General features: G+C 34.6%; 1 protein-coding gene and 1 pseudogene across 6 annotated transcripts in view; both read right to left on the bottom strand.

The window, feature by feature from the left end:
* ANKIB1 (ankyrin repeat and IBR domain containing 1) overlaps positions 1 to 16,363 on the bottom strand; it is a 103,866-nt gene that overhangs the window by 32,446 nt on the left and 55,057 nt on the right. For all 6 annotated transcript variants that reach the window (XM_032642438.1, XM_032642439.1, XM_032642435.1 and 3 more), the window contains 4 exons: positions 15,187 to 15,304; positions 8,260 to 8,468; positions 6,999 to 7,087; positions 1,343 to 1,487 (listed from right to left, as the gene is read on the bottom strand). In XM_032642438.1, the coding sequence (XP_032498329.1) occupies positions 1,343 to 1,487; positions 6,999 to 7,087; positions 8,260 to 8,468; positions 15,187 to 15,304 (561 nt within the window). The remainder of the gene's footprint in view (positions 1 to 1,342; positions 1,488 to 6,998; positions 7,088 to 8,259; positions 8,469 to 15,186; positions 15,305 to 16,363) is intronic.
* On the bottom strand, positions 1,511 to 6,821 carry LOC116759089 (annotated as a pseudogene).

The raw sequence follows: 16,363 nt of genomic DNA, 5'->3' as shown, positions 1-16,363 counted from the left end.
TGTGCCACTTTTCTGATGGAAAGTAATTTTTATAAATAGAATCTTGTGATTATTAGTTGCATCAGAACAGTAAATTTCTAAATGGTACTCTAATAATACATAAAAATCAATATTATAAACATAGAATTACCATATGATCCAGCAATTCCACTTCTGCATATATACCCCAAACAATTAAAAGCAGGAACTGGGATAGATATTTGTACACCCATGTTCATAGCAGCATTATTCACAGCAGTCAAAAGGCAGAAACAACCCAAATATCCATGGATGAATGAATGCATAAACAAAATGTGGTATATACATTATTGGACTATTATTCAACCTTAAAAAGAAAGGAAATTTTGATACATGCTACAACATGAATGAACCTTGAAGACATTATGCTAAGTGCAATAAACCAGACACATAAGGATAAATATTGTGTGATTCCACTTATATAAGATGCCTAGAATAGTGAAAGACATAGAGACAGAAAGCAGAACAGTGGTTACCAGGGGCTGTGGGAAGAGGGAATGGGAAGTTAGCATTCCATGGGAACAGAGTTTCAGTTTGGGATGATGAAAAAAATTCTAGACATGGAGAGTGGTGATGGTTACACAACAAACTAAAAGTACTTAGTTCACTTAAAACTAGTTATAATGGTAAAGTTTATGTGTATTTTGCCACAATAATAAAAAAAAAGAAAAATGTAAAAAAAAAGTCAATATTAAGATGCTTTCTATGTTAAAGAAACAGTAGGACTTCTTTTTTAAAAGTCCATGTATTAGGGTTTAGACCATAAAAAAATCTGAACAAGACAGTTAAAATGTAACTTTTAAATCACACAAAGATTTGCGTACACTTCTGAATAACTCCTGGGTGAAAAAGAAGATGGGGAAAAAAAGATGAAATAAACATTATAATTTGTTTTATGAAACTATTACTTGAAATTAAAAAATCCATAAATTTCCAAGTTGATAATCTTTATTTCTAAATATTTACACTGAGGAGTAAAAATATGTCTTCTGGAAAATTTAAAATACTTCCTATTTACTTTGAACGTTATCTTGATCAATCAGTTATAAAAGTTCAACATGCAAATCAATGAATAGTTCGGAGCGATAGTTTTATTTTTTTTGTAAACTACTATTATGGCTTTTTGCTTTTACTTCTATCATGATTATAAAATAATGCTTTCGTTTAAAACTTTAGTTTAGGCCACCATGCCCTTATGCAGTTTTTCTGACAAAGTCAGAGTCCATTACTTTGTTTTCAGAAATAAAACAAAAAAATTAAAATCTGTTATATAGGTTTAATAAAATTTAAATTTTGGAAATCACACAGATAATTGGCAGCATACCTTAATATCAAACTGTAGGTATCGTTTGTCCATCTCCTTAGAAACTACGCTTTCTATGATATCCACAGGAACAAGTTGGAAGCAATCATATGCAGGGCAGAAAATGTTGTGAGCTTCACCTTCTTGAATTTTCAGATTCAAAAACCTATTAAAATTATCAATTGATAGAAAAAAGGCAAGGATATAATTTGCACATTCTAAGAATTTTTTCTTGATGCTGAATTTTCTGTTAGAGTATAATTAAAATATACCAATGAACAAACTGTGCAATATCAATTGTAATACATTAATTCATATAATTCACAAACACTGAACACTTATTACCTGCCCAACCATTCATTATATATGTATGAATATTTATATACAGATCTATGTTTTATAATTTCTTTAACTTTGTTTGCTTTATCCTCTTTAAAAATTTGAAACAATATATTTAACATTAAAAATAGAAATAAGTGGTTTAGAAAGGTCATATTCAATTCTCAATATTCTACACCTTTAAATTAAAGAGAGCAATGGTACAGAATTAAACCATAGATAATTCAAGAGATTTTTGAGGTGGCATTGGAATACAGCATAACTTTTCGAAGAAAAGGTTTTCTGCTTATATTTCATTTAGACAAATATTAAAATGAGTTTCATGTCCTATTCTAGGCACACTAGTTGAGGTAGTACAGAAAAGGCATCCTGGAAAGTGGCAGGAATCTAGCCCAAGGTGAATTAAGTAGTTAACAGCAAGATTTTTTTTTTTTTGGATGTCTGATCGTATTTACTTGTCACTCTAAGAACATCTCATTTTTGACTGGACTCAGACTTAGAAGTAGAAGCTTTCAGAGGACAGCCTCCGTCTCTTGGCAATCTGTTCCTGGTGTTTTTCTTTGGCCTCCTTCATTCTCTTGGCCAAAAGTTTAGCATATTCTGCAGCCTCTTCCTTATTTTTCTTAGTACGCTGTTTCTTCAGAGCAATTTGCCAATGTTTGTGTTGCAGAACACGTGGAGTAACAAGACGCTGAATCTTGAGTGCTTTGGTCCTAGGTTTCTTACCTTCTTTGTTTAGGGGCTTTCTCACAACATACTGGCGGACATCATCTTCTTTAGAGAGATTGAAAAGTTTGCGGATTCTGCTAGCTCTTTTGGGCCCCAGGCGACAAGGCACAGTAGTATCAGTGAGTCCAGGAATATCCTTCTCCCCTTTTTTACAATGACCAAATTGAGAACGCTCAGATTGGCATCCACAATGCAGCCCCGCACAGATTTGCGCTTTCTTTCTCCAGTCCTCCTTGGTCTGTAACAGGAATGCCCCTTACTCAGTAGCAGGCAGACTCGGCCACGGGTCAAGACACCCTGCTTCATGGGGAAACCCTGTTTGTTGTTCCCACCACTGATTCGGACCACATAACCCTTCCATTCTTCACCCAGAGCATCAGCACCAACTTCTGTGGCCATACACTTCTCATAAAAGGTTCGAAGTTTTCGTTCATCGTCCACTTCAATGAGTTTCTGGCAGCCAGTGGCCGGGAAAGAGACGTTCAGCTTCATTCTGAAGCTGCCGACCGCCTCCGAGGCGCCACGAAAAAGAGCAACAGCAAGATTTTATATTAGAGAATTCCAGGTCTGCCACCAACAAGTTATATGACCTTAAGCAATTCGTTTAACTGTCCTGGGCCTCAATTTCGCTATATGTAAAATGGAGATAACAATATGTACTTCTCAGGGTTGTTATACAGATTATATGATATAATGTATGTGAAATATTTACATAGTGCCTAGCACAGAAAAAAGAATTCATAAATTTTAGTGAGGGTTTTATCATTAATATTTCCCATGGAAAAAGAAGAAATAAACTTAAAAAAAAATTTTTATTTATTTTTGGCTGCGTTGGGTCTTTGTTGCCGTGTGTGGGTTTCCTCTAGTTGCGGTGAGTGGGGGCTACTCGTCGTTGTGGTGCACGGAATTCTCATTATGGTGGCTTCTCTTGTTGCTGAGCATGGGCTCTAGGTGCGCGGGCTTCAGTAGTTGTGGCACGCGGGCTCAGCAGCTGTGGCTCGCAGGCTCTAGAGCGCAGGCTCAGTAGTTGTGGCGCATGGGCTTAGTTGCTCCATGGCATGTCGGATCTTCCTGGGCCTGGGCTCAAACCCACGTCCCCTGCATTGGTAGGCGGATTCTTAACCACTGCGCCACCAGGGAAGCCCTGAAGAAACAAACTTTTTTTTTGCAGTACGCAGGCCTCTCTCTGTTGTGGCCTCTCCCGTTGCGGAGCACAGGCTCAGGACGCACAGGCTCAGCGGCCATGGCTCACGGGCCTAGCCGCTCAGCAGCATGTGGGCTCTTCCCGGACCAGGGCACAAACTCGTGTCCCCTGCATCGGCAGGTGGACTCTCAACCACTGCGCCACCAGGGAAGCCCGAAACAAACTTTTGAAGTGTGAATTTCCCTTGCCTGAGGAGACATATCCAAAAAAATATCACTAAGAATGATGTCAAAGAGCTTACTGCCTATGTTTTCTTGTAGAAGTTTGTGGTTTCAGGTCTTGCATTTAAGTCTTTAATCCATTTTGAATATATTTTTGTGCATGGTGTGAGAGAGAGTAGTCCAACTTGATTCTTTGTATGTGGCCGTCCAGTTCGCCCAGTACCATTTATTGAAGGGGTCATCTCTTCTCCATCGTATATTCTTGCCTCTTTTGTTGCAGATTAATTGCCCATTTAAGTGTGGGTTCATTTTGGGGCTCTCTATTCTGTTCCATTGATCTGTGTCTGTTTTTGTGCCAGTACCATACTGTTTTGATAACTGCAGCTTTGTAGTAAAGTTTAAAATCAGGGAGTGTGATGACTCTAGCTTTGTTCTTCTTTCTCAAGATTGCTTTGGCCATGAAGGGTCTTTTGTATGTCCATATAAATTTTAGAATTATTTGTTCTAGTTATGTGAAAAACGTCCTCAACAATTTTTAAAAGTGTAAAGGGATGTTGAGACTAAAAGTTTGAGAATAGCTAACTGTAGAGTTCCTTTTTTCACATAGCAGGATTCTCTTCCTTTTAGCTATGAATAGGTTCCCTGTAAAGTTAGATATAATTTATCTTAATACTTATAGTCCCCTGTCAAAGTGCACAACGTACTTAGACATAGTTACTATATAATGATGTTTTTGAATTTTATGTATTTAAATACATCAGAGCAGGTTTAACTATCTCTGGGGAATTAAATGACAGAACTGAGAAGACCTCACTGAAGAAAGCATCATCTCTCTGTGAGCCAGTCTACTAATTTTCAGCAACATAGAATTTCTCACTAAATTTAAAAGCAGAACATAGAGTTGATGAATGTTAGTAAAAGAGAGAAATCTGGGGCAAACTTTACCTATATTTTTATCTTGTAGGTCAGCTTCACAGATTATATCGTAAGTTCCCACTGTTTATTATCAAGCTTAGTAAGATGGTAATAACTAACATTTACTGAGTGGTTACTATATGCCAGGCCCTGTTCTAAGCATTTTCCATATATTAAGCCATTTAACAATAAACTGGCAACAATCCTATAAAGTACTCACCACTGTCACCATTTTATAGTTTAGGAAATTGAGGCACAGGAAGGTTACCACTTAGTAAATCAACAACTAATCAGTAGCAAGAAGGATATTCTAGGCTGGGTAGAAAATAGTAATTTCCCTTTCATTTAAGCCCTTGGCATAGATGCTTCAAAGTATCTGTATAGACTGATGAGATAAAGGGGTAGAGAAGAGTAAGATAAATTAAGATGTTTTCAAAACTATCTAGGGACCTTTAAAAATTCTTCCTTGCTTCTTAGACTGAAGAGTTTTTCTATATGCCCATGAAAGGACTGCAATTAATTTTAAAATGGTTTTATTCACATACGAGTCACTCAATCTGGTACTTGTTTTACTGATGCTTGATTTGACAAGAACTACCTGGTAGGAGAGAGGAGGAGTATCCTAGGTAGGCTGATAAGGTACCATGGAAAACAATAATTAGATCTTTCAAATTTAAATCTTACCATTAAGTATGGGAGATGGTTCCTGTGATAGGAGTTTGGAGAGGAAGGTCAAGGAAGTTCAAAAAAATTCAAGTAAATCCCTTAGAGGGGCTCAATTTTCACAGAGAAATCAACATCAACAGTAACAACCTTGGTAGAACCCAGATAATACTTCCTAATATAATACAGTTGACAATTTTAAGCTAAATAAAGTACTAAACCTGTGGAAGATTTTCTGTGCTCAGAACCAGCTCAAAGTTTGCTTTGTGAGTTCTGACCTCTGCCAACTAATTTATCTGTATCAGCTGCACTGATTTGATCCTATCTTATTAGATTCAGAGTAGAGTCTAATCTATGTTTTAAAAAGAACAACCAGATATTCTTACTTATTCTGATTTTTTTAAAAGCAGATTATTTCTCCCTTCCAAATAAATAATATAAATATAATATACAAATCCATTTATACAAATATAAATCCAAATATAATCTTCCCTTATACCCCAATTTGGAAAACAGATAAAGAAAATGTACTCAAAATGAAACCACAGTGACAGAAAGAAGATCAGTGGTTGCCTACAGATGGGAGGTGGAGGGTGGTGGTGGAAGGATAAGAGGGAGGCAGAAAGAGAAGGGTGGGAGGGATTTCAAGGAGAAATGAGGAAACTTTTGGGGGTAATGGATATATGCATTATCTTGATTGTCATAATGGTTTCATGGGTATATATGTATGTCAAAGCTTACTGAATTATTTATTTTGAATATGTGTTTTAGTGTATGCTATCCATACCACAACAAAGTTATTAAAAAAAAAAAAAACAGAAAATTTCCTCAGGTTCTTGCTCTTTCACGCTACATGGTATTCCCTAGTTCCTATACTTGGTTCCTAGTATTCTACGAAAAAGAACAGTTTGAAAACTTTTTTCTTAAGTATTAGTGATATGCTTTGCTTAGGTCATAATCATTAGATTTACATGTCTCCAGAGATAACCTGAAAATGTATTGCTCATTATATTGATCTTCTTCATTTAGTTTATAAACCTCTCTCAAAAAGTACAACATTAGAGCAACATTAATGGATGGTGAGAAAGTATAAATCTTGGCAAGGTAATGGGAAGGAGAATAGACATAAACATGAGGAGGAAAATAAAATTTCCGTTTGTAATATAGACCAACCATGCTTAGCAGAGACATCTAACTTTGAATTGATTAAAAAGGAATTTTAAGCATCCATATTCTTACAGATTTCTAAGGCTATCTGCTTGTCACAAAAAGTTCAGAGAAAGCATAAAAACAAATGCTTAAACAATCTTGGGATATAAGAAACTGATTCTTGATATTGAGGTGCAGCCTTAAAATTTACAATAGATGAGAAAACTTATTTACCTACATCTGCTTTGTTCCCCAAAGTACCTTACATTAAGCAAAATAACCTCAATTACTAAATTAAATAATTTTACTAAATTAAATAATTTTACTAAATTAACAGATAGGAAGATGTCAAAATAAAAACAGAATTCTTCTTTAGTAGTAAAATATAACACATTTGAGTGTAACTCTGAAACCAATATAAATAATCCATATCATTAAATACTGAAAGCAAGCAATTTTATTGCCAAATTAGAGTGCTATCATGCAGTAAGAAATACTAAGCTGCACATATACTCACGACTCCCAACATCCTCTACAAAAGTCATGTCCACAGGGCATATCCACTGGGTCTTCAAATACAGAAATACTGCACATACAAATGTCACACTGGAAGTGAAGAAGAAAATGATTTAAACAAAGTCTTACCCTGGAGATAGAACATCTCTTTGTTCATTAGCTTATGGCAAAAATACTAGCATAGTAATTATAAACAGTGTTTCAAAGTTATAAGGGAAATTAAAGTTAGTGTGCCTACCTTTGACTAAATAACAAATACCAATGCTTATCTCATTATAAATTATTGTGGGATTTAAATGTTTTAATGCAAAAGTGAAATTCTTAAATTCCAAACGTATGTGTTAAATTAGTCAGCAACTATTTGTTTGGAAAAGGAAATACAAGAAACAAATCATTGCAATCTATTCAAGTCAAGATCAAACTGCTCCTTGCAAAATAACCACTTCAATATCATGTCCTTCACCCTATACACACCCCAGAAAATCTACAAAAACGGAGTAACTCTGTTTTTTCAATACAGCAACTCAGGATATTCAGAGGAGCAATTTAAGGATTTCTACCCAGGGAACCATGCTACAAAGTTGTGTATCTTCTAAACAATAACTACCTTTATAATGTTACAGATGTGAATTACAGAAGTAGGATTCTGTTTTCCAAGAAGGCCCAGATAAAATCTGGAGTGCATTCATATTTATAACATATTTTGTGTGGCTGAATCATTTGAGAAACATAAAAATTTCCTGTAACAGTGGTTTGCCAATTAAAAATGCACACAATGGCAGTACTGTTTCTCAATAAAAAGCAAATATTTATTTTGGAAATGTATCCAGATGACAAACTCCAGAAGTTTTACTGAAACAAATACATAATCATCAACATATGATAAATGTCTTCAAAAAAATATAGAAATATTTTCATATCTTTGGGTTTCAGGTGCCTATCACAAACTCAACTTTTAATATTTCAGTATGGTGTGCTCAAAATTTTAAGCAATTGGAGATTTTAAGTGAAAATATTGTAGATGGTTTTCCCAAATTCTCTTATGTTTTGTTTTAAAAGAGAAAAAGAAACCCCTTTTGTTTTTCAATCTGTAATTCAGAGATCTCAAAAATAGTCTGTGATAATAAATATTTACCAAAGCATGAAATAATTGAACCTTTTAAGTAGGGTATAGGATTCAATTACAAGAATTATGACTAGAGGTTCCATGAAACAATATTAAAACTAAAACTATGGGAAGTACACTGAATACTAAACCATACCAAACTGGTGTCCAAATCCCCAGGAGATAAACTTATTTCATCTGGAGAGGTGATGGAAGAGCGTGTAGTCCTTGGAGTTCTTGGAGAAGGGAGTGTGTCCCAGGCATTATACCCACTTGGTGGTGGAGTTGGCATTTGAACACCTGATCGTTGGCAGCAGTTCTCTGGGTTGGACATCCAAGCTTCAAGTAATTTCTCCCTGTCCCAATCTTTAAGAAAAATAGAATGGATATCTCTCAAATAACAGAGAAAATACGGTGATGTTTTAAGAGCTTCATAATAACAAAAGAGAGTAAGTTAGAGAGATATAGGTCATCTATGGAAAAAAAACTATTTGTATCAAAATAGTAATCGCAAATGAATGTTTATGATTTTATATCCATTCATATTTTTAAACAGAATTTAAAGTTTTATAATTTATCATGGCTTACAACCATGTCAATATCTAATAATATGGTCAAAATTTTCAGTCATTTCTACTAATAATCAAAAGTGGTGGCTCACATGTCATTGGAATTTACTAAATTTTTATAGGTATAGGTTTGATTAAGCCATTTTACTTTTTCAAGAATAATATGTAACTTCACAATTGGCCTCACTGCTGTCAAGCTGTAAAATGATTACACAGCTAACTATAAGCATGTCAAAATGCCAACAAGTCCTAAAAATCATTTGATAAACAGCTTGAGAGCAGAAGGAACTTCTGAAGAGATTATGATTATAATGTTTTAGTGGATTTGATATAAATTGCACATTAAGTGAGCCTGGTTCTGGCTTAACTAAAAAAAGGTTACCTTCCTAGTACAAACACTTTAAAAATAGTCAAGTGAAGTATGTTATTATAAGTGCAGAGCCATAAAAACCTAACCCATTCAAAACAATGAACTGATATAGCCAATGATTTTCCCAGGTGTTTTATATATATATTTCATTTACTCCTCCCAACAAACTCTTCAATCATTGAGGTGAAGAAACCAAGACTCAGGGAAATTACACAACTTGCCCAGGCTCAAACAGATATGAAGGATTTGAAACAAATTTCTGTGAATCCAAAGTCTGTGTTCTTTCCACTGCAGCCCAATAAAGCATAGGGTCAAAAGTAATATGAGTCAATTATTTACCATGGGCCCATTCTATATCATTTTATAAATCAAATACAAATAACTGTGAAAACTTTCTATATAAGACTTTTTTCAACCATATGAAGTCAATATATTTGGTGGTTTACCAGGATAATTATGATTCAGACATGCAACGAAGATACAGTGTGTTTCCATATGTGCAAAGGCACAGAAATATAATGGAGAGACATGAGCAGCTCTGTAAAGTTACAGTATACTATATTGTGGTTTGGGGAGATGGAAGATAAGATTGAAAACAGGAGTCATTACAAAAGAAGAAAAATCCAACAACTGAAAAACACTGCACATGAGTGCATTCTAGGAAATGTTGCTAAATGGACCTGAGTGTTTTGATAGGACATTACAGGCATACCTTGGAGATATTGCAAGTTTGGTTCTAGACCACTGCAATAAAGCAAATATAAAGCAAGTCATACAAATTTTTTGGTTTCCCAGTGCGTATAAAGGTTATGTTTACACTACATTGTTTTTTTAGCTATAATGCTATTACACACTTAACAGACTATATAGTACCTTAATTAAAACGTTTTATTGCTAAAAAACACTAACCATCATCTGACAATGTAGGGTTGCCACAAATTTTCAAATTGTAAAAAATGCAATATCTGCAAAGCACAATAAAGCAAAGTGCAATAAAATGAGGTATACTTGTACTTACTTAAAAAGTTAAAACTTTCTTAGAACAATATTATTTTTCAAATCTCCACTATAATACTTTTTCATAAATGGAAAAAAAGAACTACTATAATTTATATACACACATATTAAATTCTAGTCTTATCTACTACAAATATTTTCCAGCACAATTTCTGCTTGGATTCTATCATATCATTCATTTAGCAAACATTTATTGAATGTCTTTTATGTGCCATACACTATGTCAAGTTGTAGGGATATAACAGGAGGAAAAAACAGGCATAATTCCTACTTTCATGGAACTTAGAGTCTAGTAGGGAGAAAGACATTAAGTAAAATCAACACATTAAAAAAAAATTATCACTGTCAGAAGCACCATTAAGAAGAGGTAGAGACTCCCATTCAGGGAGCTCATGGCTTGGAGTGGACATCCGAAGGATGAGTGGGAGCTAACTGGGTAAAAGGAAGAGGGAAAGACATTCTAGACAGATGGTACATAGCATGCTAAAAGGCCTTATGGTAGGAGAGAAGGTAGCATCCTTGTGAAATTAAAAAAGTCAACGTAGCTGGAGCATGGAGACCAGAGGGGAAGCACTGTGTGAGTGAGGCTGAAAACAGGCAGGGACTAGGCCATGTAGAACTTTTAAATAATACTCCTATCATCAGTTTAGAAGTGACAGGAAGCCAGTGAAAACTGGGCTTAGGGTTAGGAAGAACAGGTTGTCACGGTTAGATCTGAAAAGATCATTCTGACTACAGTATGGAATAACAAAGAAATTGGATAGGGTGAGAGTAGAGGGAAAGGTAGACTAGAAAGGAGGCTACTGGGAAATACCAGTGAGAGATTACGGTAGCCAAGGCCATGGCTGGCCGCGGTGGAGATGAAGAGAAAGGAAGAAGTTAAGATCTGGGACGTGAGACTGAAAATTTGGTAACAATGGGATATAGGGTCTGAGGGAGAGGAAATGTCAAAGTTGTTGTCCCAGGTCTTCCACATTGGTTGGTTGGTGCTGCCATCTATGTAAATAGGGAATACCAGAGACTCAGGTACAGGTTTAAAAGCATGATTTTAATTTTAGACATGATGAGATTAAGGGGCTTTTGAGATATCCTAGAGGTGCTTTCAAATTGGCAGTTATATATAAGTGTATAGAGCTCAGAAGTCTAGTTTTAGAAGGAGAAATCTGTATCTATGGAAGCCGTGGGAGAAGATGTCATTTCCTAGGAAGAGAGTAGAGTGAGAGGACGTGTGGACTACTGATGTTTAATTACCTATAGAAGTGATGAGTCTCCAAAGGAGATTTAAAAAATACTTCAGTATACATTTACTCTAAGGACAAGCAAACTAGCCTTGGTCTCATATTTTAAAAAAGAGGTAAGTAAATTTTACTTATTTTCTCATTAGGTAACTTTGAACTATATAAGTTACTTTTATTACTGAGGAAATGCTCAGAAAATGACCTTTGTATTCTTAACAGAGTCATCCTTAAAATTCAATTACTACTTAGTAAATACTGCCAAACATTTCTGTCTTCTGTCTTCAACCTCATTACTTTGGGACTAAATTTGACAGTAGATAACATAATACTTAAATCTATTTTCCTGTGGAAAGCTGAATGAATGTTACCAAGGATACAATCTATAAATCTAACAAATAGTTCAGTTTAATAGCTCTGAAACAGAGCCCATCCGGATTTTGACAGCAATTAGTATAAACTGCAGCTCTGTGCACTGTCTTTTTTATTCATTAGCATGGTTTATCTCTGAAAATCTTATTTGATTATCAAAATATCACTGATATTACCTAAACAATATAGAAGAGATGTCCATCTGAAAACCTGCATTAGCCTCTATTATATGCCTTAATAGGAGACTGAAATATAGAACTCTTAAGTTATCAAAAAAGTTATCACAGAATAGACAAATGTCAAGTAATAAAATTCAGTTAGATATCAGGTTATTAGAATTGACCCTACTATATAAAAGAAGTAACTTAGGGAAATATCAATGGAATGAAAATGGAGGTGATCATTTAAAAATACTTGATGACACAATGTGTAAACACCAGAGAAGAAAATCTTTGTTTTAATTACAATTACTAGTTAAGTTAGCCTTAGATTCTATATAATATTGTAAGTTAGAATTATGATATATTATATAATTTAGCTAAATGTAGATACCTGTGGCAGAAATGGCCATAAGTACTACACAACAGTTCTACAGAGTAGAACTATTGCTTGCAGTTAACTGTGACCATGTGACTGAATTCTGGTCAGTGGAATAGGTGCGGGAGTGATTTATGCCACTTCCAGGACTGGCTCAAAAAACTTCCCACACCTATTTCTCCACACTTTTTCCTTTCTGATTGGTTGTCTGGAATGGAGATAATCCAGGCAACCTCAGAAGCTACTTTGTTAATATGGCAGAGTCTCAGTCAGTCTGAGTAACTGTGTGGAGCAGAGCCCCTGTCCCATTCCTAACACTTTAGACTATTATGATTAATAAATGTTTACTGGGCTTCCCTGGTGGCGCAGTGGTTGAGAGTCCACCTACCGATGCAGGGGACACAGGTTCGTGCCCCGGTCTGGGAAGATCCCACATGCCGCGGAGCGGCTGGGCCCGTGAGCCATGGACACTGAGCCTGCACATCTGGAGCCTGTGTTCCACAACAGGAGAGGCCCCAACAGTGAGAGGCCCGCATACCACAAAATAAATAAATAAATAAATAAATGTTTACTGTGTTTGACTCGATACTTTCATTTCAGCAGCCAGCCTACCCTAACTAATACAACTGTCACATTACAGCTCCTCACAGATGAATAGCTTCCACTTTTATGCCAGCTCTATGTTATATTTAAATGCACTCTCTTTATTTGAAAGCTCAAGCAAAGGACGCGGTGCTGTGAACCTCACACAAAAGAAAAACAATTTAAGGTATTTGGTATTTCTTTACAAGTTTTTACGAATGTTAAGTATTATTACTAAGAGGAAAATATTTTATCTTTAAATTCTAAGATTTTAAAAACTACTCTGAATTTCTCAATGTCGTTTTTGAAACCAGGTCTAAATTTTTTTCCCAAAGGATTTACTTCAAAATTTTAAAACATGGCAATGGAGAAAAATAGTTTTATAATAAAAAGATGGATTTAAAAATATATAAATAACATTTCAGATATATTATCTATTCATTTTGTAACTATGATCTGAGGGCTTAAGGGATGCCAGATATTGTGGAAACAAAAAACAATAAAAAGCTGTCCTCTAAGAGCTCCCAGGCTAATGTAGAAGAAAAGCAAATAAAGAGATTATTACAATATTGTATTATAAGTGTATGACACATACATGCACAGGATATAATGGGAAGAGACAGGAAGGCTCTCAGTGAATACTTGGGAACACATAGCAGAAAAGGTTTCCTGGAAGAGTGATTAATAAGGACAAGCAGGAGTGGGTAAATAAATGGGAAAATTAACAGCCCAGGTAAAGAAGCCTGGGTCATGAAGGTCTACTAAAGAGCTGGGATATTTTAAGTCTGTGGAGAGCCAGTGAAGGGTTTTTCAGCAGGGGAGTTACATGCTCAAAATTTTTAAATGCAATATAAAAAATGAATAAGGATGAAGAGGAATAGCAACAGTGGAGACTACAATTTAGATGAAAAATAATGACAACCTGAATTTAAGTCAGTGGCAGTGAGAATGGAAAGAGCTAGGGAGGATGGGGAGAGGATGAGAGATATTTAGGAAGAGAAATGATAAGACTGTGGCCAAATGTAATAGAGATGAAGAAGGAAAGTATGACTTCCCAGTTTCTAGTTAGGGTGATTAAATTAATGTGGCAGTCCATTTATCAAGACAGTGGGAGAAATGATGAGTTCAGGTGTGGACATCCTTAGGTTGAGGAGAAAATGTTAAAAAGGCATTTAGAAATAAAGCCTTGAATACTTTATTAAGGTCAGGTGGTAGATGTATTCTTTATTATTTAGGTGGTTTTTGAAACCCTTGGTTTCATTAGATAAATGTGCACAGCAATGTTTCTCAGAAAACGGTCTACTTTGTAAGGCTTGTTTACAACACACGTTTTTATGCTGCATCCCTCACCTAAAGACTTAGACTCTCTGGAAGTCGTCCTAGGAATCTCTGGTTAGTTTCCCAGGCTATCCTTATTTATACTAAAATATAGAGCCACTGGTATATAAAGTGGAAAAGAGTGTCAAGTACAGAACTCTGGGAAATATCAATATTGAAGTTAGTGATTCTGGATGGTTATATACCAAATTATTCACAGAGGTGATCAAAGGATGATGAAATGCAGTTTTAAATTTTCTTCTGATCAAAACGTTATATAAAAGTTTTTGGAAGTTGACATTCTATTTTAGGATAGATGGTACAGATTTATAGTTACAACAGACCAGTATGCCTCAAAATTACTGGATGAGAATAGCCATTTACCTTTCTATCTTTAAAAAGCATTTCTAAATCAGAAAAAACCTCTTTGAAATAAGCCAAAATGTCAAATATCAAGTGTACAATGAGAGGGTCCAACTCAGCATGTAACAACTCCCAGAATGGCTATGCTAAGTATCACAGAGAACTTAAGCTGAGCACTTTTCCTAAGTAAATCTGGTAATGTCCTCAAAAAAATAAAAACAAACAAAAAACCTCACCTTAAAAGGAATAGCATATTCCTGCCTTGACTCTCTAAATTTCTCTTTGTGCATTTCATGGTGAGAAACAGCTTTTACATAAAATAAATACAACTGACAATACGGATAACACAACTGTTAGTTAACTTTATTTAATTGACTTTAGTAAAAATTAATGTTAAAACCAGGACTAGGACTATGGATTCCAACTCTCAACCCTGCTTGAATCAGATACATTTCTAAAATTAGACAATCTATAAGTTGATTTAGTAGCTCAATTTTTAAAAGAAATTTCCTATTTCTCTCTACGATTTGTAGCTAATTTATACTTCAAAATACAAAATGTTATGAGGATGCTGAGTACTGCAGTAACTACTGCACAAAAATGAACTTAGGCTTGTTTAGCAAACTATTTTGTTTTATATTAAAACATTAAAATAGCCACCTTTTAACTCTGAAAAGTTTCAAAAGGCATTCGTGTTATCAGAAGCACATTTCTTTCATTACCATGAGCTCGAAGTAAAGCTTCAGCAGTAAATAGTGGAGCCTGGAGCATGTCTGCTGTTTCCACAATAAGCATATCTTTCAATCTACGAAGATCCTGAGGTCTTAATCCTTCATATGGCTTTAAAAAGAAGAAAAACAAAGTTAAATTGGCTATTATACTATTAGGAAGTTCTAAATGCCTATAAATAAATATATATGATTATCATTTATTTAACCTTCCAGTTCCAGTTTGGCAATGAAGTTAAAAAGGCTCTGTATGTTCCACTATCATGGACTTCAAACTACTCTCTCACAAGTCTTTTTTAAGATGGAAAGTGGATGCCTAGTCTCATGTACCTTATCATTCTAAAACAAAAGAATCATACTATAATGACAAAACCATCTTACTTCATAGTTTTAAAAATCTGAATAATACAAAATTGAATTAGAAATAAAAATCTATAATCCCACCACTGAGCAATAGTCATGATTAAAGTTCTCAAGTATTTTTATCCAGTCTTTTCTTTTTGCAAATCAATTGTGTGTGAATATATCAATACATGTTTTCACTTAGACTCACTTTTAATCACTGAACCACCAACATTTACACTTATTAAGATACACTCTGGATTGCTAGTGGGATTATATGATACCTATTAATTAATTTGGAGAGAAGTGATTATGACATACTATTCAACTTCTTATCATAAATGTATTCTCTCTGTTTATTCAAGTGTTAATGCTTCTTAGTTTTCTTCATAAAGGTACTGTATCATTTCAGGTTTTTAAAATTCTTTTGTTATCCTTTATACTTTTTTTCTTTGCATTTAACAGAAAACATACAAGGAATAAAATCACAAATGTCTCACTATTCAGAAATTTATAAAAGCTAAAATAACCTGTGACATGTTTTCCCCATTACATTTCCCTAATTTTCCCCATCCTTGCTTACAGCAATCACTATGATGAATTTAATTTGTAGCTATCATAATATTATGGCATAACATTAAATATATCGCTAAGCAACTTGCTTTTATTTTTATTCAATACTGTGTTTTTATTATTAATATTGATACACATATCTATTTCAATCCTTTAAACAGATGTAATCAGCTTACTGCAGTAAGCATGGAACTAAAGACCATAACTTAAAAAGCAGTAGAAATTCTCAAATACTTATCAGAATAACAACCATTGA

The sequence above is a fragment of the Phocoena sinus genome, chromosome 9 (assembly GCF_008692025.1).
Source record: "Phocoena sinus isolate mPhoSin1 chromosome 9, mPhoSin1.pri, whole genome shotgun sequence".
NCBI lineage: Eukaryota > Metazoa > Chordata > Mammalia > Artiodactyla > Phocoenidae > Phocoena > Phocoena sinus.
Note: the sequence above shows the minus strand (reverse complement) of the source record. Positions and strands in the feature narration are given on the sequence as shown.